We start from the raw sequence: 24,123 nt of genomic DNA on the forward strand, positions 1-24,123 counted from the left end.
ATTGAACTTGGACATCCTAGCTGTGTGGCCTGCACACTAACCACTTGTCCGCAGTGCAGCCTACAGGATATTGTATACAAGCCTTATTAGATCTTAACTGACAATAAATTGGGCCTATGCAAACCAAATGTATTAAATTCAGGGTCCGATCGAGAAAAGACTTGTATTTTATTGCAATACCGGAATATCTAACTTCAGCAGCTGTACAACAAGGCAAACGCTGTCGTTAGCAGCCAAAAGAGCCCGGTAGATGGCAGCAGAGAGACGCAAGCGGTCCACCACCGAAGAAGAAAGGGAGGAAGTTAGCAATACATCGCTAAGCTGGAAAGCTAGCGTGAATTTAATTGTCAAAATGTGTAACGTCCAACAGCTGAGGACGTTGGTGGAGCAGAGAGTAAATGCAGTTGTTGAAGAGATATTTGGACTGTTTGAAAGAACCATAGCAGAGTACGAGGAGGAACTTTCGAGAACAAAAAAGGAGAACGAGCGACAACGCGAACTGCTGAAGGCAGTTTTCAAGCCTTCCGTTCGTTTGCACCGAGGTTTGTTTACTTCATCTTCACACGTATTCACAATGTCTCACCATGATAACCACTCTGGACATATTTTTAACATTTTTGATAGACGCTTATTGAAATCGTAATACCAATCAAGTCACTTGGGGCTCAAACTGGTCAAGAAATCTACCACTCCTGTTCCAACGTCAGCGTCAGTATGTATATGAAGTAGTTGGTAGCGCCCTGAATCTGAACATTTTGCGTTACTTGTTTTGTTGTCCAGCAGATATCCAGCAGGTGTCAGTGGAGAGTCAGGAAGTGGTTCCCTCTGAGCAGCAGGAATGGAACTCCGGTATGGGGCAAGAGTCAGATCTCCCCCACATTAAAGAGGAGGAACCGTGGGAGCAGCTTCAAGGGCTAGAGAAGGCCTGCATCTCCAAGTTCACATTTACCGGCATCCCTGTCAAGAGTGAGCATGATGAAGCTTGGTCCTCCTATCACTGTCCAATTGAAGAGAACAGGCAGGCAGAGCCTCTAACGCAACACATGACAACAGATGATGATGGGGAGCACTGTGGAGGACCACAAGCAGACAGAAACTTTGCTCCACTGTCAGATATGGACTCTTCTGGGACTGATCACAGTAATGATGCCAAAGAACCTTTGGAGAGTAATAAGGACTCCGAAGGTGATATGAGACATCACACTGACAACAAACACTTTGACTGCTCTGAATGTGGGAAATCGTTTGGGCAGAAGGCTCATTTCATAAGACACATGAAAACGCACACGGGAGAGAAACCTTTTGCTTGCTCAGTTTGCGCCAAAAGATTCTCGTTAAAGGAACACATGAAAAAACACATGATGATACACACGGGGGAGAAACCCTTCTCCTGTTCAGTTTGCTCTAAAGGATTTCGAGTAAAGTACGAAATGATGAGGCACATGAAAACGCACACAGGCGAGAAACAGTTCACCTGCTCCGTTTGCATGAAAAGTTTCTCCCGGAAGGATTATATGATAATACATAGGAGAACACACACGGGAGGACATTTCGGCTGCTCGCTTTGTCCTAAAAGATTTTCTTGCAAAAGATATGTGATGATACACATGAGGACACACTCCGGAGAGAAACCGTTCAGTTGTGATGTGTGCGACAGAAGCTTCACTTACAAGTATCAGGTGAACAAACACAAGTGTGCTGGTGCAGGAAGTGAAGCTGTGGAGTTTGATTAAAATTACAGGGATAATAGAATTGATTAAATGCTTGTCTTGTATAATTTTGGTACTAAATATTGGGAATAGAAATGGCAGATACTGTATGTCCAGCATTTATTTACCCTTTTGCTTAGTTTGTTTGTTTTCAATGAAATGTGAATTGTGTTTGTCCCTCAAGGAATGGAATTGTCTTTTGTGTATACACACACAAACATTCATTCATTTTCTACTGCTTTTCCTCATGAGGGTTGCGGGGTGCTGGAGCCTATCCCAGCTCTCTTCGGGCAAGAACACACAAACATCCTTTCCAAAAATACGGATTGTGGGAGGAAGCTGGATTACCCAGAGAGAACCCACACCCGGGAAGAATATAAATAAATTACAATATGGTATCATCAATAAGTTAAAAAAAGTTTTGTTACTATTTTCAGAAAATGAAGGCCATATATTTGTGCATATTCATGACCATGAATATGCACAAATATATGAACACTACATTAACATGAACACATTACATGAACACATGTAGTCATAACAGACATAAAATAAACATTTTTGGAACTTTTCTGTGTAATTTCCAGCTCTAATAGTGTGGAAATGACATACCGTGTGTATGGTCCTGTTTTAGCCTCGACACAGGAACACTACCTTGTTACCGGAACTATCTAAATTAAATTAAATATCTAAAACTAAACTAAATCATAGATGTCCAGGCACATGTAAAGTTAAAAACACACTTACTTTTCTTCTTATTAGGTCCATCGTTTAAAAAATGGTCCAGTGCATCAATCTTGTCTAATTGTCCATACAACACAGAAAGCAATTTCCCGCCAACCACGGTCATTCTCTGTAACATCACCGGAAATACGTCATAGCCTTGATCTTATCCACCATCCCCAACAGTGAACTTAGCACCCTCTGCTGGTAAGAAAGTTGATTACAATGTTATCTCAGGTGTTTACCCTTTGAAAAAATCTTAAAACGTCGATTTACTTTGGATGATAATGTTTGTTCATTTTGTGATGCGGATATCGAATCAACTGAAAAGACAAAATGACAAAAATATTAAAAAAAAAAAAATAAAAATAAAAAAAAATATTAAGTGAATACTTGTATTTATTGTTTCTTTCTCAAATATGTCACCACTTCACTTGGGGTCGTACACAACATCAAAAAGAAAATAGTCAGGACAATAAATTCAAAGAAAAACGTCAGGAAAATAAATTAAGGGGAAAAGACGCGTAAACTAGACTCCTGTTCATAAGGTGGCGCTGTGACAAATGTTCTCTGCGAATTATAGCGTAGAAGAAGAAAAAGAAAGAAGGCCGTCTTATCCAGGAAGAAAAGAAAGTTAGGAAGTGGTGGCAAATGCGCCCTGTTGTTGTTTTAGTGCTTTTATGCTTCTGTTATCGCGGGTGCAACATATATATAACTAATATAACATTACATCATTTTGATGTTGAGAAAGGAACGTGAACTTGGAAGTTTTTCCTCCCCGTCCCTAAATTAGCTTAGCTCGTTAGCGTCGAGGTTGGCAACACCTCGATAATCAAAGAGTGACTGTCAACATGTTTAAAGTCCGAATGATGAGAACGTTGTTGGAGGAGCGACTAAATTCTGCTGTTGAAGAGATATTTGGACTGTTTGAAAGAACCATAGCAGAATACGAGGAGGCGCTTTCTCGAACAAAAGTGGAGAACGAGCGACAACGTCAACTGCTGGGTAATCGCGTATTCAAACCACATGCTCGATTACGGAAAGCAGGTTTGTTGGCTTATTTTCACTTATAATCCACACTTTATATGATTTCTTATGACTCCATCGTTCCACTAATATTTCCGGGAAAGGTTATTACCAGGAATAAATTCACTTAGAGTAATCTAATACTTGGTAATCTGGGTGGTTCTGGGAAATGTGTTCAAATCGATCTGGTCCAAAACGTGGACATTTTCCACCAACATTTCCAGGAACTTTTCTTAACACGAACACGATGCAATGTTATTTGTCCTCAGTGCTACTTAGCATGCATTGTTGTGCTGCACGTATTCTTCCACCCTCACTGGCTGTAACTAGTTTGCTAGTCAGTCTAATGTTTTTCACCAAAATTACGTTTCTTATTAATTTGTATAAGTGCATTGATTTCCGCGAAACCCACAACATTGTAAACCAATAGTCACCTGGAATTATTTGGGCTATATTTGTGTCCCCTGTTGTCCTGCAGACATCCAGCAGATGCTATTGGAGAGTCAAGAAGAGGTTTCCTCTGAGCAACAGGAGTGGAGTTCCAGTGTGGGACAGGAGGAGCTGGAGCCCCCTCACATTAAAGAGGAAGAGGAGGAACTGTGGGAGCAGTATCAAGGACTGGAGCAGGCTGACATGACCAAGTCCCCTATTAACAGGGAGGATGATGAAGACAAAGCTCAGACCTCCCAGTTTCATCACTGCCAAAGAGAAAAGAGCAGTGGGACGGAGCCTCTAACTCAACACGTAACAACAGAAGATGATGAACGAGCACAATGCCCAGACAGAAACTTTGCTCCATTGTCAGATATCGATGACATGATGTCACACTCTTCTGAGTCAGATCACAATGACGACACCAAGGAGCCTTTGGAGACTAACACAGACTTTCAAGATGATTTGAGACATCACATTGACTACAAACACTTCGACTGCTCTGAATGTGGGAGAACATTCAACCAGAAGTGTAATTTGACATTACATATGAGAACACACACTGGAGAGAGACCGTTTGCTTGCACGTTTTGCAATAAAAGATTCTCCCTAAAGCATCATGTGAAAAGACACATGAGAATACATACAGGTGAGAAACCTTTTCCCTGTGCAATTTGTGGAAAACGATTCAGAGAAAAGTATGACATGAAAGTACACATGAGAACACACGTCGGGAAGAGACATTTCACCTCCAGCAGCTCAGCTCAGCTCAACTGATGACAACAGGAGCTGATGGAGAGCACTGTGGAGGATCACAAGCAGACTGTGGAACAACTGAGACTCTCTAACAGGCTCTGACAGTTTGAGCAGAACAAGAACGACAGGTACATCTCAATAAATCTGAGGAGTTCAGGTTTTTAGGAGTTCGCTTCATACTAGGAGACTATTAAAGGCCGGGGGTTGGGGGGTACACTTTTATCCCTGTAAGTGTAATTAATTACACTTAATTTGCTGATTGGAGCACAAGTTGTTCACTGAATGTGGTGGTTTTATTAGTTGGCAATTCTCGGCATCAAAATGATAAAGAATTAAAGGATAGTTTGGATTTTTTATGGACATTAAGTTGTATAACATCCCCATCAACAGAGACTTACCCCTGACTTGAACTTCTTTGTTCCAGTTAGTAAAGAGTTTGGCTTCTCAAAACAATATGCTGTTTAAAGGAGTAAAAAAACATTTACATCACCAAAATGTTTTTGAGGGTGCATTTTTGGAATGCAAATGTATTACTCTTTTGAACGCATATCGTTTTGAGAAGCCAAACTCGTGAGTGGCCCCAACAATTAACTGGAACTACGTTCTTCATTACCGAAATCTGACCAGAACTCGGCTAAATGGGGGAGGGAGTATGTCACTGTTGAGTCACTGCATTGCTGATGGGGCTGTCATACAACTTCATTTCAAAAAGTCTGAACTATCCCTTTAAAAAAACTTATTATTGAAAGTGTTAAGTGTATTGAAATTTAACACTGTTTGTAGTGACTCTATTGAACAGGGATCACTAGATGGTGGCCTGAGGGCCAAATCTAGCCTGCCAGAGCTTTCCATCTGGTCCCCAGTATAAAATGACTGAATTGAAGATGTGCAGTCCTGCAATGGGTTGGGTAATCTGAAGATACCTGATGGGTCCCCATGTTTGATGGCTAGAAACAGTGAAAATACACTTTTGTAAAATCACTTTGACAACCACAGATGGCATAAAAGGGGATCTATTATGCTCATTTTTCGACCCTTTGTATTGAGTTGTCTCCTATAGAGTAGCTACACACAATAACCCGCACAGAAAACCTTTTACATTTTCCAGAATCTGCACCTATTCCAGCTGTATTTCCTTTGATTTGTGCTTACTGCCAAAACGGTCAGTTTTAATTTATTCCGCCCACAGCCTTCAGGCATGCCAACTCTGCTGCGATTGGTCACATGCCCAAAGTGCTTCTTAACTATTAACCATATAAGGAAGTCCGTCTCTCTGTGACATCACAAGGGGCAGTTTTACCATGCCTTTTGAAAATGAATGTTTTGAGCCATCCCAAACTTCTTTCAGGGCTCACTTCCAAATGTGCAAACCTCATTATCTGAAACTTTGGCATCGTTTAACATGAGAATTTAACATTCTAACTACACTTATAGGTCAAAAAAGTGGAAAAAGCATAATAGGTCCCCTTTAAGCTTGTTAAGTTCGGGTAGGTAAAAATAAAAATGTGTCATTCACATTTCGTCCAATTAGAAGCCTGAAGCCTATAGTGCCTATATGTTCATCAATGCACTATAGTGACATAATAGATGGAAAAATGTGCTCGGTCCTTCGATGCTGAGGTAAGTCAGACCTTAGACCTGAAAGAACAGCGAAGTCACTCACACTGTGAACAAACACATGAAGGGTATATAACATACAGTAATTAAAAGATGAAATTCAGGAAAAAAAGAAAACCTTACTTTTATCTGAGTGGTTGTCTTGCACACTGGAAGGGGGGTTGCAAGGGAGGGAGAGACCAGCTTCTGTATTTTTTTTGTCTAATATCATTTCACTTGAAGTTTTTTGACACAGAAGTCTGCCTCATGCTTGGAAGACATACTGTAATTATGTGGAAAAACAGCAAAAGTGATGTTATCCTTCCTCAACACTTTGCAACAAATTCTCTGACCTTTTGTGTTTTTCTGCAGTGCGCCTGCAGCTAACTGTCTTTTTGTACAGTATTAAGACTTTTTATGATTTATTTTTTTGCATCACAAGGAGGCAATAACTTTGCTCCACAGTCAGATATGTAAATTGTGACGTTACACTTTTGAAATCAAAATACCAAAGAACCAGTGGGCAGTAAAAAAGACTCCAAAGGTGATAGAAGGCATTACACAGAGTGCTGACATTTTGACTGCTCTCAGTGTAAGAAGATATTTTGCTACAGAGGTCATTTGAAAAGACACGCCTTTTAAAGAGAAACCTTTTGCTTGCTCAGTTTGCTCAGCTCTCGGGACACCTGATGATCCATACAAAGGAGAAATATCTTTTCTGTTTAGTTTGTGCAAGAAGATTCTCTCACAAGTGTACTGGTGAGAAACCTTTTGCTTGCTCAGTTGCACTTAAAGATTCACAACACGGCATCATTTGATAAGACACATGATGATCCACACAAAGGAGTGATTTTCCTGTTCAGTTTCTGCCAGAAGATGCTGAGAAAAAGTATTATAGCATGAGAAAGCTTGTGAGAAACATTTTACCTGCTCAGTTTGAATGAACAGCTTATCTCGCCAAGAGTCTTTCATGGTATATATGAGAAAACATGCTGCAGAGGAGAAACCTTTGGCCTCCAGCAGCTCAACTCAACACATGACAGCAGAAGATGGAGAGCACTGTGGAGGAGCACACGCAGACAGTAACTTTGTTCCAATACAGCCATCACATTGATGATGTCAGATTCATCAGAGAATGAAAATGACGCTTTGACTGGTATCAATCTGAGGAGACAATTGACCAGGACTTATTTGAAAAGACATATGATATGATTTGGGTGCTTTTCAAAAGATTTTTATGATGTTTGTACTTCATTTTTTAAAATAAAGTGTAAAAAAAAGATTTCCTCCTATTTCAAATGAAGCACTGGATTTAATCCAAATATGTTAACGATTATATGGGATATTCATACTAAAAGTTAAAATGTGGTAGTCACCATGCAGACATGTTGCTATTCACATGGTGACGTAAAAAACAACACTGCAGTAATCCCTCATTTATCTCGTGGAATTTAGGATTACTTTCTTATAAATGGAATGTATTTCTTATTTATTAATTATTTATTTATTCATTTAGATAAAAATAAAAAATGAATGATGTAGAGGACCCCAAATGCTAGGTTTGCCTTGGGCCTACAAAATGAATAAATACACCCCTGGGAGATGTTTATAGACATTTCTTAGTTCCGCGTTACGTCGCAGTATTATGACGTACACCGGAAGTTACCAATACACCGCTAAGTAGAGCACCTTTGAGATTGTGTGCAAACATGTGTATTAAAGTCCAAATGCTGAGAACGTTGATGGAGCAGCGACTAAATGCCGCTGTTGAAGAAATATTTGAGCTGTTTGAAAGGACCATAGCGGAGTACGAGGGGGAACTTTCTCGAATAAAAGAGGAGAAAGAGCGACAACGCGAACTACTGGACGGCTTCGTCAAACCCCCAACAGCAGGTTTGTTGACTATTTTATCTGACATTAGCCCACTCCTTTTTGATTACATTACGCTAACACTGGGAAGTTTTCGTTGTCTGTATAAACTAACAGGCAAATCGGGACAGGCTGCTATGAGTGATGCATTTCTGGCAAGTTAAACAACGTCAACCCTTCTTGATGGACTGCTATTGATTATTAGTCAGCCATTTGAAAGGTGTTTTTTCAACTTTTTTGAGTGAAATATCTCCTGCACAGAAAGTAGTCAGTCCCAATTCCTATTTGATTGATCACCTTCCAAATTAGTTTTCATCTGTAGTGATCTGGTTTGAAGCAGATGTCTGATGTAAATTCTAAACAAATTAATAGTTAACCAAGAATAAAGATTTTTGTAATGCATATCTGTTGTTGTTCTGCAGACATCCTGCAGGTGTTGGCGGGGAGTCAAGAAGAGGTTCCAGCAGGATTTCAACAGGAGTGTATTACCAGTGTGGGACAAGTTGAGCCGAAGCTCCTTCACATTAAACAGGAAGAGGAGGAACCATGGGGGAAGGCTGACATCACCGAGGTGACATTTCCCAGTGTCCTTATGAAGAGTGAGGATGATGAAGACAATGAAGGTCAATCCTCCCAGCTTCATGGTAGGCAAAGTGAGGAGAACAGAGCGGCGGAGCCTCAAAATCAACACATGACAACAGAAGATGATGGAGACAACATTTTGTTGCAATCTTCTGAGACTGGTCTCTGTGATGAGGGCAGAGAACCTTTGGAGAAAAGTCATCACGCTGACAACAAACACTATGACTGCTCTGAATGTGGGAAATCATTTGAAAAGAGGGGAAGTCTGAATAGACACGTGAGAACGCACACTGGAGAGAAACCTTTTGCTTGCTCAGTGTGCACGAAAAGATTCTCTTCAAAGGATCACATGAAAAGACACATGATGATACACACAGGCAAGAATCCATTTTCCTGTTCAGTTTGTGCCAAAGGATTCAGAGATAAATATGACATGATATTACACATGAGAACGCATACTGGTGAGAAACCTTTCACTTGCTGCGTTTGCAGGAAGCGTTTCTCCAGAAAGGATGATATGACCACACACATGCGATCACACATGGAGGACAAGCAATTCACCTGCTCACTTTGCCCGAAAAGATTCACTAGTAGAAAGTACATCATGATACACATGAGAACACATACTGGGGAGAAACCGTTCAGTTGCAAAGTGTGTGATAAAAGGTTCACTTATAAGTATCAGGTCAGCAGACACAAGTGTGCAACAGTCATGAAAGCTGCAGGGACTTAAATACCCTCAAACTGATTATACTAAATGTTTTTAATAAGCATGTATATTTCAGCCTTTGTGTGGTATATCAACTCATCTTGTGGTGTAATGTGTTTTTGTCCTATAATTATAAAGTTTTGTGCATTTACTTAAGTATTTAATTAAATGAAACTTGACTGAAATCTTACTGCATCCACCAATAATATTCATCCATTCATATTCTGTGCTGCTTAATTCACTCTAGGATTGTAGGGGTACTGGAGCCAATCGCAGCTGACATTGGGCTCAAAGCAGGTTACATTTATCCACTGTATTTTATATATTTTGCCATTATCCAATGAAAAATACAGTCTGTATGAATACAATTTCAAATTTGTGTAGATCGCAGCTTTGTGATGTCATGGATGTTACAATATATCTTATCAAGGGAGACAATGCTATAGAAAGTAAACTTGGGTATATTTTAGAGTAGTCAGTGTACAGCATATGCTATCCCTAGTCAAGAGTCAATCTGAGACAAACCTTTTGTGGTTTAAGGGACACAGGCACATATAGCAGATTTTTTCACTTTAGCAGACCGATCTCATTTTTTCGTTGTTAGTCTTGTTTAATCACGATTACATGTAAACTGGAAAGGAAAATATATTTTAAAATACTTTAAACACTTGTAGACTGGTTTACTAGTGTCCATTCTCTTTTGCTGCTTTAAGTGAACGTGACTAAACGCAGCTTCCATTTACGACACTAGATGGGCATCTGAATGCACTACGGAAGCCGCGCAGGTTTCAGTTGTAACATTTGATGTTCAACTAACAGTGTGACCTTCTAAACGTGAGTAACCTGTTTATTTCTCATTCCTTCAATGCTAGACCCTGTTTGCACCATGATATTGGAGTGTGTTGGGATTCAGCCACCGAGCTGGTCGCTAACTGTTGACATTAGCCTTTGCCATTAACTAATGCTATTGTTAGCATGTTATTTCAGTGTGTTTACTTTGCTGCTTATAGCTAACTGCTAGCTTTATAAACATTGCAGTAGCGTAGACGAATATCATTATTTACAATAACACACTATAGTTAAACGCAAATTGGCTACTTGAGAATTGTGTATCAAACTGATAGCCCTTTGCATTCATCAGGACCCAAGAAGTAACTCTTGGTTTCAAAAAGGTTGGTGACGCCGGTCTAAAACTGAAATGCAAATAAAAACATTCATTCATTCATTCATTCATTCATTTTCTACCGCTTATCCTCACGAGGGTCGCGGGGGGTGCTGGAGCCTATCCCAGCTGTCTTCGGGCGAGAGGCGGGGTACACCCTGCACTGGTCGCCAGCTAATCACAGAGCAGATATAGACAAACAACCATTCACACTCACATTCATACCTATGGACAATTTGGAGTCGCCAATTAACCTAGCATGTTTTTGGAATGTGGGAGGAGACCGGAGTACCCGGAGAAAACCCACGCATGCACGGGGAGAACATGCAAACTCCACACAGAGATGGCCGAGGGTGGAATTGAACTCGGGTCGCCTGTGAGGTCTGCGCGCTAACCACTCGACCGCCGTGCAGCCCAAATAAAAACAATAAGTGGATATTCTTGTCACTCACTTTGTAACCCTTAATGTTCAGTACATTTTACTGCATTTAATGATGCTGGGAAATCCCATAAAATTCACTCAAAACATGTGAATTAATCTTAAACGTTGTGGTGATTGCTCATAACTCCTCATGGCACATAATAAAACAGTTCAAGTCTGATTCAAATAATCTGCTATTAAAGGAACCATCGATCCATCTTCTGTGCCGCATACCCTCACTTGGGTTGCGGGGGTATGCTGGAGCCTGTCCGAGCTGACTTCAGGCAAGAATTAAATAAACCAGTATTACATAAATAGATTTTCAGACATTTAGTCCATCTCAATTTGATTTAAATTTTGGCACTGTTAATACATACAATTATATAATTTGTCTTTTTCAATAAAATTACGGGAAATATAAACATATTTCAGACATAGCAAGACGTGGTGATTAATCATGATTCATTAATTTGAAAAACGTGATTAATCTGATTAAAAATTTTAATCATTTGACAGCCCTAATATGTATACATATATATACTGTATTAACAGTAGAATGAAATTGCAGCAGCTCCATTTCCAGTGCAAGACAGTACAACAGAACAAAATATAAAGAATTAGAAGAATAAATAAGGATTTAGATTGTACAAGAAGATTGGTTGCCTTGGTTACAGAGTGTTGAGGGAGATGATGGCTCTAGGAAAGAAACCGTTTTTTAGTCTGTTTGTCCGTGCCCTGATACATCTGTCCTGGAAGATGCTGAGAGCTCTGCTGACGCACCGGGAGTTGTAGAGGTCTGTCGGGCCGGGGAGAGGGTAGCCAATAATCTTCTGTGCTGCTTTGACTGTCCTGTGTAGCCTCTCTCTGTCTGCAGCAGTGCAGCTCCCGTACCAGATGGTCAAGCAGTACGTCAGTAGGCTCTCAACGGAGGAATGGTAGAAGGCCAGCAGCCACGTTGTTGACATGACAGCCTTTCCATTTCTATTTATCTACAAAATGAAATCCAGTAACAGTAATGTGTCTGTCAACCCATGAGATATTTATGAATTTTTTTGTAAAAAAGCACAACTTTAAATAAAAAAAAAAAACATGCAACAGAAGATCACAAGCACCACATAAAACAAAGTTTACACATTGTAATCACAATCACTGTTTGAGTTTCTCGCTAATTCAACTGTTTGGATGCTGTTAAAATGTCTTCATTACAGTTACACACTTGTGTCTGGCGACCTGAAACTTATAAGTAAACCTTTTATGGCACATGTTGCAACTGAACGGTTTCTCCCCAGTGTGCGTTCTCATGTGTGTCTCGACAGACCGTTTACAAGTGAATCTTTTGGGACAAAGCGAGCATGGATATTTTTCCTCTTCCATGTGCAATCTCATGTGTGTCATCATATTTTCCTTTCTCGAGAAACTTTTCATACAAACTGAACAAGTAAAGGGTTTCTCGCCGGTGTGTATTCTCATGTGTACTGTCAAACTTCCCCTCTGGGTGAACAATTTCCCACATTCTGGGCAGTCAAAGTGTTTGCTATTAGTCTGATGTTTTGTATCACCTTTAGAGTCCTTGTTACCCTCCAAAGGTTCTTCGGTGTCGTTACTGTGATCGGTCTCTGAAGAGTGTGACATTATATTGTTCATATATGACAGTGGAGCAAAGTTGATGTCTTCTTGTGATCCTCCATGCTCCCCATCATTTTCTGTTCTTATGTGTTGAGTTAATAGGTCATGTGTTGAGGTCAAATGTGCTCCTGTGTGTTTTCTCATGTGGGCCGTCATGTCATAGTTATCTCTGAATCTTTTAGCACAAAATGAACAGGAAAAGGGCCTCTCCCCCGTGTGTATGATCATGTGTCTTTTCAAATTTGCCTTTAAGGAGAATCTTTTAGCACACACTGAGCAAGCAAAGGGTTTCTCTCCAGTGTGTATTCTCATGTGTATTGTCAAATTTCCCCTTTGGTCAAATGTTTTCCCACATTCAGAGCAATCAAACAAGTGTTTGTTGTCAGTGTGATGTTTCACATCACCTCTAGAGTCTATATTGCTATTCGGAGGTCCTTTGTTGTTACCAGTGAGATCCGTCTCAGGAGAGAGTGACATCATGTCCTCTCCATAAGAATCTGTTGTCATGTGTTGAGTCACAGGCTCTGCCCCTCTGTTCTCCTCTCTTTGACAGTGATGAAGCTGCGAGGACTGAACTTTGTCTTCATTGTCTTCGCTCTTCATATCAACACCAGTAAATATCAACTTGGTGATGTCCGCCTCCTCCAGTTCCTGAAGCTGCTCCCATGATTCCTCCTCTTCCTCTTTAATGCGAGAGGGCTCTGGCTCCTTCTGTCCCACATTGGCACTCCACTCCTGCTGCTCGGAGGGCAACTCTTCTTCACTCCCCACCAACACCTGCTGGGTGCCTGCAGGACAACAACGGACCCTTTTGCTCAGCTCACTCTGTGTTGACAACAGACCAGTTGCTTCCAAAAGCTGGGAGGTGAGAAAAGAATTTCATTCTAAATAGTTCACTTTTTCAGACCAGTGTTAGATAGATTTCCATACCTGACAGTTTCGACTGATCACTTGCAGTCTTTTTCAGAGTGGTCACGTGACGTTTCTGTGACATGTCTTGTCAGCTGCTTTATAAAGAGGTCGGTGCTGTCTTCCTGGCAGGGTGACAGCGTTTTGTTCAATTGTTTTCATATGGCTTTATTGGTGTGTTTGTATTGTTTTCTCATAGCTGCTTGTGCTTTCTGATGATCGCTAATGTATGGTCATGCAACCATGGCTGTGTTCTTTTTATGTTTAGTTTGGCTTGTTTTCTTTTTCTTTCTCTCACACCTGTTGTTTTGTTTTCCTTTTTGTATTGACCATTTTGGGGATGTGGTCCTGAAGAAGAAGACAGAAAGCAGATTGCGCTTTTGCCTTGTCTTCACTGGCAGACAGACAGGCCAACATCTGTTTACATCAGCTGACAAGACATGGCACAGAAACATCATGTGACCACTCTGAAGAATGCTGCAAGTGAGCAGTCGAAACTGTCAGGTATGGAAAAGAAAACACCGGTCTGAAAAAAGAACTGTTTAGTGTTTGACCAAACCTCATTGGAGAACTAGAATATATAATGTTTTGTTTAAAACACCCAAAAATGATAAACCTGTATGGAATTGTGTGGGACAGATTGAGATTGACTAGGTCAAGATCAGTCTATTTTGTGTGATAAAGCAAATTGTTGTAATATCTAATCATGTAGTAATTAATTGTTATTATAAAAGTTATTTATACAATATGCCAAGGCACAATAACAAACAGGCTGTGAAATCAAAAATACCCCGGGGCCGCACTTTGGACACCCCTGCTGTGGTGTACTGTATTAATAGTATGATGACATTAAAAAGGGCAGGAGCCGTGTTGTTTGTCCCAGTAGACTTGCCGTACCACATATGTCGCGTGACTAAAATTGGATAATGACCAGAATTTACGAAGCGAAAGAACTCTGTTCATTAGGGGTTTTGAAGAAAATTATGATATAAGATGAGGTACAAAAAGTCAAACCAACCTGATCTGTGTAACCGAACTTGAGGTTTGAGAACAGCGTCCAGTAGTTGGCGTTGTCGCTCTGTTTCCTCTTTTGTTCGAGAAAGTTCATCCTCATACTCTGCTATGGTTCTTTCAAATAATCCCAATATCTCCTCAACAGCAGCATTTAGTCGCTGCTCCATCAATGCTCTCAGTATTTGGACTTTACACATTTTCCACACAATCACACTTGCTCTCTACTGGATAACCTCTGCAGCTAGCAAACAAGCGTACTAAAAAGGCAAATTTTAAAAGTTTGGCCGTTCACTTTAGCCATTTACCATACGTCACCCATATGTGCTGAAATAAGTACAAACGCTACAACACAAGACATTTCACGTTGGTTCTCAGGCAAGTAATGTCGCCAACTTCCGCATTTTCTTCTTCGTTTGTTAGTTTGTGCTAGCTACGTCACCAAAAGGCCGCCATCTAACGGTTGTTCTAAGAAAAACATGTGATAATCCTGAGACAGTAATGTGTCGAACACTGGAGCTCCACTCCTGATGCTCAGACGGAACATCTTTTTGACTCCTGCACGAGGTATTCATAACCCTTAGGGGTACGCCAATTGGGAGCACGCGAATAAAAATGAAAAACAATTCCCTCCTAACATTCAAAATTACGAGTGTGAATGAACGCCTCACAGTGCAGAGGATTGTGGATAATTTTGTGCAGTTTTCCTTTAATGTCCACAATGGAACAAGCTAGCAGAGTGTTAGCATGTTGTGTTAACTTGCATCTCTATCCTTTCTAACCAGCATTTAATCAGCACAGGTACTGTAAATGTTTTGCATGTATTATTGAATCAATTGCCCCCCCCCATTTACCAGATTTAACAACAAATGAGTCAGCAGCAGCCCTGTCTCCACATAACTTCACATCTCTCTGTCCAGGTGAAGAAAGTGCCTAACAATGTGTTCAATGACATGCCACTTAGTATCATTGCAGGGAGTTTGTGTGAATGCATTAACAAGTACATTGATGATAACATATAGTATTTACAGTACAGTATCTTGCTGATTTAAAACATTACGGAAACGTCTTTCCTAGGCAAGCTGATTTAGCTCAGGAGCTTATGCTACTTCCGGCAACAACAGTTGCATAGAAACAACAATGACACAATGTCCGCTCTCATCGAGATGGCTGTGTCTTCCAGCACAAAAATTGTCCTCCAGTCCTCAGGTAAAAAATGCAGACAGCAAACGAGTGCCTTGGTGTGTCTTCCTAGCAAATTTGAGAACCAGTAGCATCCGCTCTTCTGGCTGTTCTCTGTGATTGACGGTGAAAGAGGCAACTAGGGAGGTGCTGTGTTACTCTGCCAGATAAATATAGTGTTAATATTGTGTTATCTGCAATAATAACAGTGCTGTATCTTGATTAATAGTTATGCAAATGTGATACTCTCGGTGTTTTTTAAGCGCTATAATAGGTAGTAGGTCCTATGACGTGCATTGCTAGCTAGCTCATACTGAATCCTTTTCTCTCGTTAGAATGCACAGAAAAGGGAAATAAATATGTGTTCATGTTTCACATAAGGATTATGAATTATGTGCAAAATCTAAAAAAACTTTTCTTTTAAATCATAGCGCTTGTAAGTGGACAAAGCACATGGCTTCAAGTCAACTGTCAGAAAGGATACACCACTGTGAAAGGTTTGGGAAACACTGAATAGTGTTTGTGTCTGTTGTTGTTCTGTAGATGTCCAGCAGGTGCCAATGGAGAGTAAAGAAGAGGTTCCCTCTGAGCACCAGGAGTGGAGCACAAGTGTGTGTCAGCAGGAGCCAGATCACCCCACATTAAAGAGGAAGTGTACTTAACAACTGCCCTGTGATTGGCTGGCGACCAGTGCAGGGTGTACCCCGCCTCTCGCCCGAAGACAGCTGGGAGAGGCTCCAGCACCCCCTGTGACCCTCGTGAGGAAAAAGCGGTAGAAAATGAATGAATGAATGCACTTAACAACAGAAATTGATGGAGATCATTGTGAAGATTTATCCTAAAAACCAGACCAGACAGACTCTCAGCACCACTGTCTGATGTCACATTCTTCTGATCACTCTGACAACACCAAAGAACCCTTGCAGAGTAATAACAACTTTGATAAAAGATGATATGAGACATCACAATGACTTCAAACACTTTGACTGATCTGAATGTGGGAAATCATTTCATAAAATGGGGAAACACTTTACAAATTGCAAGTCACTAACCCAGCCTCTGAATCTCATGAACCATTAATGACACACTCCACTGCAAAGCTAAATTCTTTTACCAATTTCAAAGTTAAAAAAAAGTAACGCACTAATTACTTTCCCCTGTAACTGATTACATTTAAGAAGGTGTAATTCTATCACAATGTTTTTTGGGAAAGTAACTAGTAAGTATATATTTATATACTTTCTTTTTAAAGAAATGTGACTGACACATCTCCCACTTCGATTAACCACATCTCCCCAGTGCCGGCTGCACTCGTGCACCCCCAGACTATGCTTAACTGTACCAAGACACAATTGTCTTGCCACTCACATCTGTTGGCGGATATTTAGACAAGAATGGCTGTGTTGATTCATTTTCTGTGGATAGTAAATCTATATAGGCTATACGGAGCTGTACACTGACTACTTTAAAATAGTTTAAAGTTAACTTTGTATACTATTGTCTCTTGAGAAGCTCCAACAACTTGTTACTATTTAATCAATTGCACATCACTAATATTGTACCTCAGTGATAAAATTCATTTGAGCAGTGCGTGGGTCTGGGTATCTTCCTTATGGTTTTGTGTCCTTGATTAATGTTCTTGTGCGTGCAAGTCGAACCCGCTCGTCCCCCTGAAGTAGTTCCGGTGTACGCCGTTATTAAAACGAGTAAGCCCATGTGAATGTCACCCCCAGGATGTTGCCCAATCAAGGGCTCGCTTTCACTAGACGGACATTTATTTGCTCAAATGGAACGTTATATGCTATGAAGGCGTCCACGAGTCGAGCCAATCACAATAAAGAAGGCGGGGCTAAGCAAGCACAGGCTGCTCTGACAGAGAAGCACTTTCAACACCGAGGCAGATTGAGGAGGAAGAAAAAAAAATCACACCACTACGCAAATCCTTCCAATGGAGGAGGGCCAGGACGTTGAAGCTTGCTCGGCGAATGAAAAGAAGGTCAGCGAGCTAGCCAAATAGCGCAACGAACTAACGGGGAAGAGGAGAATAAAGTTGTAAGTAACGTTTTTTATGTTCAAAAATGTGAGCCGCCTGGGACGTGGTGGTTGCATCCTGATGTAGTCAACGCTAACTTTGTCGTTGAGGTTTAAACGCAGCCTTAGCATGCTAAACATGGACTTTTTAGAAGACCGTAACAGTCTAATAATAACTCTTTTTTTCTGATTTCAACCTTGACGCATTGTTTGTCATCACTTTTTGAGCACTTGCGGTAAAGCAGGCTGCCAGTTAGCATTGCAGCCCGTGTTAAACATTAACTTCAAACTTGCTCTTGTTGCTAACTAGCATCTCTCTTTTACATTAGCACTTTACCATAATACAGTAGCAACGATATTAGTAGTTAGCGCAGAGCTGCTGTGGATTAAGTCTACATGCTACATGTTTTCTTCCTGTACTAATTGGAAACCATTGTGTATTGTACTTATGCGCAATATAGTTGCAATAAGTACAGATACACACACTTAAAAACAAAGTGATTGTCTTGAAAGGAATAACAACATTCAACATTTATTTCTGCGAGAGGTCACTCTGCAAAGATGGCTTGTTTAGAGGGACTTACATGTCCAAGCTTGGTGATGATTTTATATACATTTGCACAATACAATTAGAAAAAACATGCACAAATATACACATAAAAACATGCAGTGATTACAAAAAAAAAAAAAGAATAACATCCCCACGTTTATATCTGCGAGAGGTCACCCTTTGCAAAAATGTGTGTTTGGAGGGACTTCTGTGTCCAAGCTTGGTGGCGCTTATATTGGCAGAACACAGAGAAAGGGAGCGCTTTGTAACCAACTTTGAACCGAGGACTTTATTCTTGCCTGGAAACAGTTGTTTGCCATGTGTAGTTTTTTCAGACTGAAAAGAATCTGGTCAGTCTGTTGTGTGGCTGGGTAACTGGAGGTGTGTGCAATATGGGCCGACTCATTTGACCGAGAAAGGGTCACATTCAGGACATCTATAGGCGCTAAATTGCTCCATCTACTCCATCATTGCAGTTGGGTACGGAGGGGACAATTTTGAACCCCTCTCATCACAAACATTTAATTTACCAATAAAAGGGGGGGGGGGGGAGCATTAGGTGCTGTTTGACAGATGATCACACCATGACCGTCACATGATTGTTCAACAAATCCTGTATTAAATGGAAGCTTTTTAACATGCTATGACCTCAAGATAGTTTTCTTGGCATGTGTTAGCAGTTAATTTGCTCAGACATGATTGTTTTTGTTTTGGCACATCTGAAGCAAAGTGGGAGGTGGACGCTGCCCAAGTTAGGGCAAGACTCACTATATTACACATGGGATCGCCGCAGGCAGCAATAGTACTAGCCACAGGTGATACGTTTTTGTGGTCTGCATTGAAAGCCATTTATCAGCATATGCTCCGGCCGATACTGATCGGTGGCTGATTGATCTGCTTAAGTTTATACTCCAAAACTTCTTGAAACTGAAAATGATCTGTATTTCCTGTTTCAGACATTTGTACTACTAATGGCATTATATAATAACAGTGTACGCGTGTACAGTTCATATGTGGTTCATGATGTTGATGTTTGATCCTGGAACAGATTATTTCTATTTCTGTTATTTCCTGTGGGGACATTAATTGAAAAAGCTTCATACCAGAGCGCAGATGTGCTGTGTATTCTCTTCCGTCAAAAATTCAAAGAACACATTCTCATGGTAGCAGTGGTCATCAGAGGTGAAATTCTCATGATTAGTGTGTTAGTTTGGATTAATGTGCTGAGACATTAATGGCATTGAAGAGCATGTGCGGATGGATGAAAACACTGAGCTCCATAAAATGCTGCAACTGAGCCCCTCACCACCCCCCACCCAACTAAGCTGCTCCGCATGGATTAACAGTGAAGTCAGCATTTGAGCGTACAAAAAATGTCTAAAAATGCTCACGTAACATCAAAACACAACCTGTCTTAAGTGTTATCGTTGGTAGTGGACATTTTTTTTCTAATTTGTTCACTGAATGAAAGGCCCCCCTAAAACACCCCCACCCCCTGCGCCGGTTTCTGCTGACTGTCATGTTGCACTGCAGAAAGTGTGTTTACGCTGGCTCAGGACTGGTGACTCGGGACTAAAGCAAATATTTGGGCTGATGAAGGCCCTACAGCACCTGCTTCAATGCCCCCTAACCTCCCCCAGTCATCGCTTCACCTGTTTCAACGTGAGCAGATTATTATTTGTTTTATTCCAATAATTGTCACTTCAGAGTAGATTACTGGTAAGACTGACCATCTTGTATTGCACTTTTATGGGGAATTTTGCCCATCATCAACAATTCTTATGTGAAAGATGAACACATATTTCTTTCCCTTTCTGTGTGTAAAATGCGAGAAAACAAGTTAGCGTGAGGGAGCTAACAGCGGATAAGATCCACCTATTTTGATGATAAACCTCTAAAAGCGTGTTATTGTTTCATACACATGCTGTGATCATGCATTGACATGTACATTCATGATAACACGTGATACTTTCAGTATTTGGCCTTATTTTGAACTTTGAACTTCTGACTGGAACTTTTTTCTTAGGCTCATTGTTTTCACACAGCTGATAGGAGTAGCTCTATATCTGTCAACAACAACAGCAGCACAGAAACAGCATGTCGGTTTGCTCTTAGTAATCATAGCAGATTTTGTGAGAGCTGCCACCACCGACGACTATTTTGGACAAATGAGGAACAAGAACCTTATCTTTGAAGCCTGAATATATGGAGGATGAGGATTACCCTACTTAGGTAATGCTAAATGTTTCATGGATATCAGTAAAATGAACACAGTCACTTACAATGTCCGCTCTCATTGGCTGTGTCTTCCAGCACAACACCTGTGTTCCCTGTTGAGCTAGTAAATTCAACGTAGTAATCAAATGAGCATCATCCTTAAATTGAGAGCCAGTAGTATTCACTCAGTCTTCAGTCTGTCCCATTGTTTAGTTGGTAGAGTGTGGAATTTCAAAGTTTACAAACTTCTTCTACTATACACGTGCGAGGCATGATTTTTAACCTTGTGTTAACTTTTCCAAAGCTCACACCACCGCTCGGCAATGCCTTGAGGTGGCGCTGAGACGAGCGAGGCGTTGTTACTCCGCCAGAAAAATAAAGCTCTTTGTGTTAACTGCTACAATAACACTATCGCTGTAGCTTGGTTAATATACAGGTCAGTTTTGTAAATGGAACACTGTTGGTGTTTTTTTTTAAGGCTTTATTGTTGAAATGTACGGGTCCCCTGGTGTCCGTTGTCGGCCCCCTCATGCTACCTCATTTTCTTTCTTTAGATCACACAGAAAACTGAAAGAAGTGTCTTCATGTTTCACATAAAGATTGTGGATGATTCCAAAAAAGTGCAGTTTTCCTTCAAAGGAATATTAATATTATTAGAAAGCAGAGCTCAAGGCTGAATGTCAAGATGTATAGCAAAGCCTGTTTATTTTTACTATGCTGTCTCCCATTAACTGGTGGGTGTACAAGGTGCGGGCTGATCTACTTAGATGTCGGTCGGAGGCTGTAACAGGCTGTTGGCTGCTATTTTTTTTTCATGTTTAGTTCTCATAAACAGGCTTTAGGGACACACATTACTGTTAGAACATCATCAAAAAGTATTACATAATGGTGGGCTTTAAAGTCATTTGGAAACATTGCTACTAACGTTTATATTGTAAAATACTGCAGAATTTACTTAGCTTTTAGTTGGTTGTTGTTTCTTTCACCGATTGCATCAAGTACAGTGCACCAAGAGCAGAGTCAAGATAGAAATAAACCATAATTGAGCCCTGCTGAGGAAGATTACCCCGAGCTTGAGCTTAATTGATGTTTGGGTCTGCCTTGGCCAAGCAAACCACCCTCTTTTTTTGCCATCAAATTGGGCCGCAAGAGTTTTCACCATATTTAGTTATGTTGCACCATTCCCACATTCAAATCTGGGCTTATGGTCGTCATCCGCGGGCAAGGAAAAGATGAGAGGAATGTGTGCTGAAACACAAAGGTTAACCTTCTGTCACTTTCCTTGCCAGTCAAGACAGGCGAGTCATGTTTCCTGCTGAGGAAGACGTGGTGATTACGGTCGGCCTAAGCCTGTCATTTAGTGCTGGTTTGAGCCACATATAGGCCCACGCTCCTTTTTCTCCAATTGACTTGTGCTAAAAGTTTGGCCTTGCAAGTGTTCACGTTTCTTGCACTTGTGTAACTGTGCGTCCTATATAAAGCTCAACACTGCCACAGAAATGTACACTGTAGCCTTTGAGGTCCAGCACGATATGTCCTTGTGTTCTAGTAAACCTCCGATTTTTGTTAAAAACTAATGGAGAAAATAATAAAAAGTTTGTCTATTATGTAGCAAAAATCTTTTCAACTGTACTGTACTATTTTTTCAAGTAACATTAATTCATAATGCTCATTGAAGTATAAAAATAATTTACCTTTGTTAAAGGCACTTTAACCCTTTAACTTTAGGGGTTTAAGGGCTGCATGGGGTGCAAGTGGTTAGCGTGCAGGCCACACAGCTAGGAGACCCAAGTTTGATTCCACCCTCGGCCATCTCTGTGTGGAGTTTGCATGTTCTCCCGTGCATGCGTGGGTTTTCTCCAGGTACTCCTCCCACATTCTAAAAAACATGCAAGCTAGGTTAATTGGCGACTCCAAACTGTCCATAGGTATGAATGTGAGTGAGTGTGAATGGTTGTTTGTCTATATGTGCCCTGTGATTGGCTGGCGACCACTCCAGGGTGTACCCCGCCTCTCGCCCGAAGACAGCTGGGATAGGCTACAGCAAAATGAATGAATGAATGAATAAAGTTGGCAAACTTACCAGTTAATTTGGCCATTTTATTTCATTATTATTGAATATTTTTTGTTGCTGCACACTTCAGCCCAGTAATTGACAGTAACGTGCAAATTTTTTGCACGTTAGGTCTACAGACAGTTCTTTTGACTTCGTGCTTGGTTTTGTGCTCTGACATGCACAGTCAACTGTGGGACCTTATATAGACAGTTATTATATTTCCAAATCATGTCCAATCAACTGAATTTACTGCAGGTGGACTCCAATTAAGCTGTAGAAAGATCTCAAGGATGATCAGATGAAAAAAGATGCACCTGAGCTCAATTTTGAGCTTCATGGCAAAGGCTGTGAATACTTATGTAAATGTGATTTTTTTGTTTTCTATTTTTAATAAATTCAAAACATGTCAAAAAATCCTTTTTTCACATTGTCATAATGGAGTATTTTGTGTAGAATTTTGAGGTAAGAGGTTAATTTAATTCAGTTTGGAATGAGGCTGTAACATGACAAAATGTAGAAAAAGTGAAGCGCTGTGAATACTTTCCGGATGCACTGTATAAAGCTTTCTGTGCGGGTTGTCGTGTGTTGCCGCACTATAGGAGGGCACAACTACAGTATGTTCCTATATGTAGTGTAGCTTAGACTAGGACTTTAGCAATGTGTACAAGACTTGGGTGCACAGGAGGCGGTCCCTCCAGTCTCTTTTCTTTTTCTTCTAGCATCCTTGCTTCTTGCACTTAAGAAAATTGCAGGGTGCATCATCACTTCAGGTTGAGTCAAACATTGATCAGATCGTTTTTGCTCCACTGACCTTTACACCCTCCCTCCTCCCTGGTGTGTTGTACTTGCGTCATCTGTAATGTCTAATCACACAGAGTTCAAAGTCATTAATCTGCTTGAAGATTGGCGGACTTTGTAAAATATTTTTAGCCACATGAGAGAAATGCGTGGGCTTTGAACGGAAACAAGAACCTCCGAGTGCAACAGTTTGACTCACATTTGTGTGTGTGTTGTTTGAAGGATTGAAACGGGAAGTCAAGACTGATCTGTTGATATCAATGCTGGCCCATTCTCACAACCTTTGCACAAGACTGCAGTGGATGTTCTCACACCCTAACTTGTCTGTCTGCTGTTTGACTGAATTGCTCGGCCTTCCTTCCTTTCTTTGCAGTTTGATGAGGATTACAATGCATTTCATCTACTCTGTGTGTCTCTCCTTTATAGTACTTGATTGGAGCCTTAATGACTAAACACAGGTTGCTTGTTTCCTCTTTACTTTAGAAATCATGTAAATATAAATTATACTTTATAACCCCACAATACATTCATGCGTTGAAAAATACTGCCATACGGCCGACATCACTCTTGCTTCTTGCTAAACACTCGCGAGGACATGCTATTGTTGTGATCACGTGGACTCTGTATGATGAATCTGGCGTGCTGGCAGAGTCTGCAATGGACTTAAATCAGAAATTTTAGATGCAGGCCAGTACAAATTTTTTGCATTTGTCCGATATCTAGGGTTGGAACATGTGGACCTTATATCACAATATTTT

At 40.6% G+C, this 24,123-nt stretch overlaps 3 protein-coding genes across 3 annotated transcripts; all 3 read left to right on the top strand.

Annotated features, from left to right (window-relative positions):
* The first annotated feature begins 285 nt into the window (after nt 1–285).
* LOC131129077 (uncharacterized) lies at nt 286–2,185 on the top strand. The gene is made up of 2 exons (XM_058072208.2): nt 286–542; nt 784–2,185. The coding sequence occupies exons 1-2, from the start codon at nt 353–355 to the stop codon at nt 1,731–1,733; spliced, it is 1,140 nt and encodes a 379-aa protein (XP_057928191.2). The 5' UTR covers nt 286–352; the 3' UTR covers nt 1,734–2,185.
* Nucleotides 2,186–3,023: 838 nt separating this feature from the next.
* LOC131129085 (uncharacterized) lies at nt 3,024–7,514 on the top strand. The gene is made up of 2 exons (XM_058072218.2): nt 3,024–3,479; nt 3,937–7,514. Exons 1-2 carry the CDS (start codon nt 3,284–3,286, stop codon nt 4,665–4,667), a joined length of 927 nt encoding a protein of 308 aa, XP_057928201.2. The 5' UTR covers nt 3,024–3,283; the 3' UTR covers nt 4,668–7,514.
* A 348-nt stretch (nt 7,515–7,862) lies between these two features.
* On the top strand, nt 7,863–10,341 carry LOC131129079 (uncharacterized). Its single transcript, XM_058072210.2, has 2 exons — nt 7,863–8,135; nt 8,534–10,341. Exons 1-2 carry the CDS (start codon nt 7,952–7,954, stop codon nt 9,424–9,426), a joined length of 1,077 nt encoding a protein of 358 aa, XP_057928193.2. The 5' UTR covers nt 7,863–7,951; the 3' UTR covers nt 9,427–10,341.
* The last annotated feature ends 13,782 nt before the right edge of the window (nt 10,342–24,123 follow it).

This window comes from Doryrhamphus excisus, linkage group LG4 (assembly GCF_037039965.1).
Source record: "Doryrhamphus excisus strain RoL-2023G ecotype Guam linkage group LG4, RoL_Dexc_Guam_v1.1, whole genome shotgun sequence".
NCBI lineage: Eukaryota > Metazoa > Chordata > Actinopteri > Syngnathiformes > Syngnathidae > Doryrhamphus > Doryrhamphus excisus.

Bases quoted from the DNA above. Each gene is read 5' to 3' on its own strand.
- LOC131129085 (XM_058072218.2), top strand. From the start codon at position 3,284: ATGTTTAAAGTCCGAATGATGAGAACGTTGTTGGAGGAGCGACTAAAT. The intron at 3,480-3,936 runs GTTTGTTGGCTT...GTTGTCCTGCAG, and splicing joins TGCTCGATTACGGAAAGCAG to ACATCCAGCAGATGCTATTG.
- LOC131129077 (XM_058072208.2), top strand. From the start codon at position 353: ATGTGTAACGTCCAACAGCTGAGGACGTTGGTGGAGCAGAGAGTAAAT. The intron at 543-783 runs GTTTGTTTACTT...GTTGTCCAGCAG, and splicing joins TTCCGTTCGTTTGCACCGAG to ATATCCAGCAGGTGTCAGTG.
- LOC131129079 (XM_058072210.2), top strand. From the start codon at position 7,952: ATGTGTATTAAAGTCCAAATGCTGAGAACGTTGATGGAGCAGCGACTA. The intron at 8,136-8,533 runs GTTTGTTGACTA...GTTGTTCTGCAG, and splicing joins CGTCAAACCCCCAACAGCAG to ACATCCTGCAGGTGTTGGCG.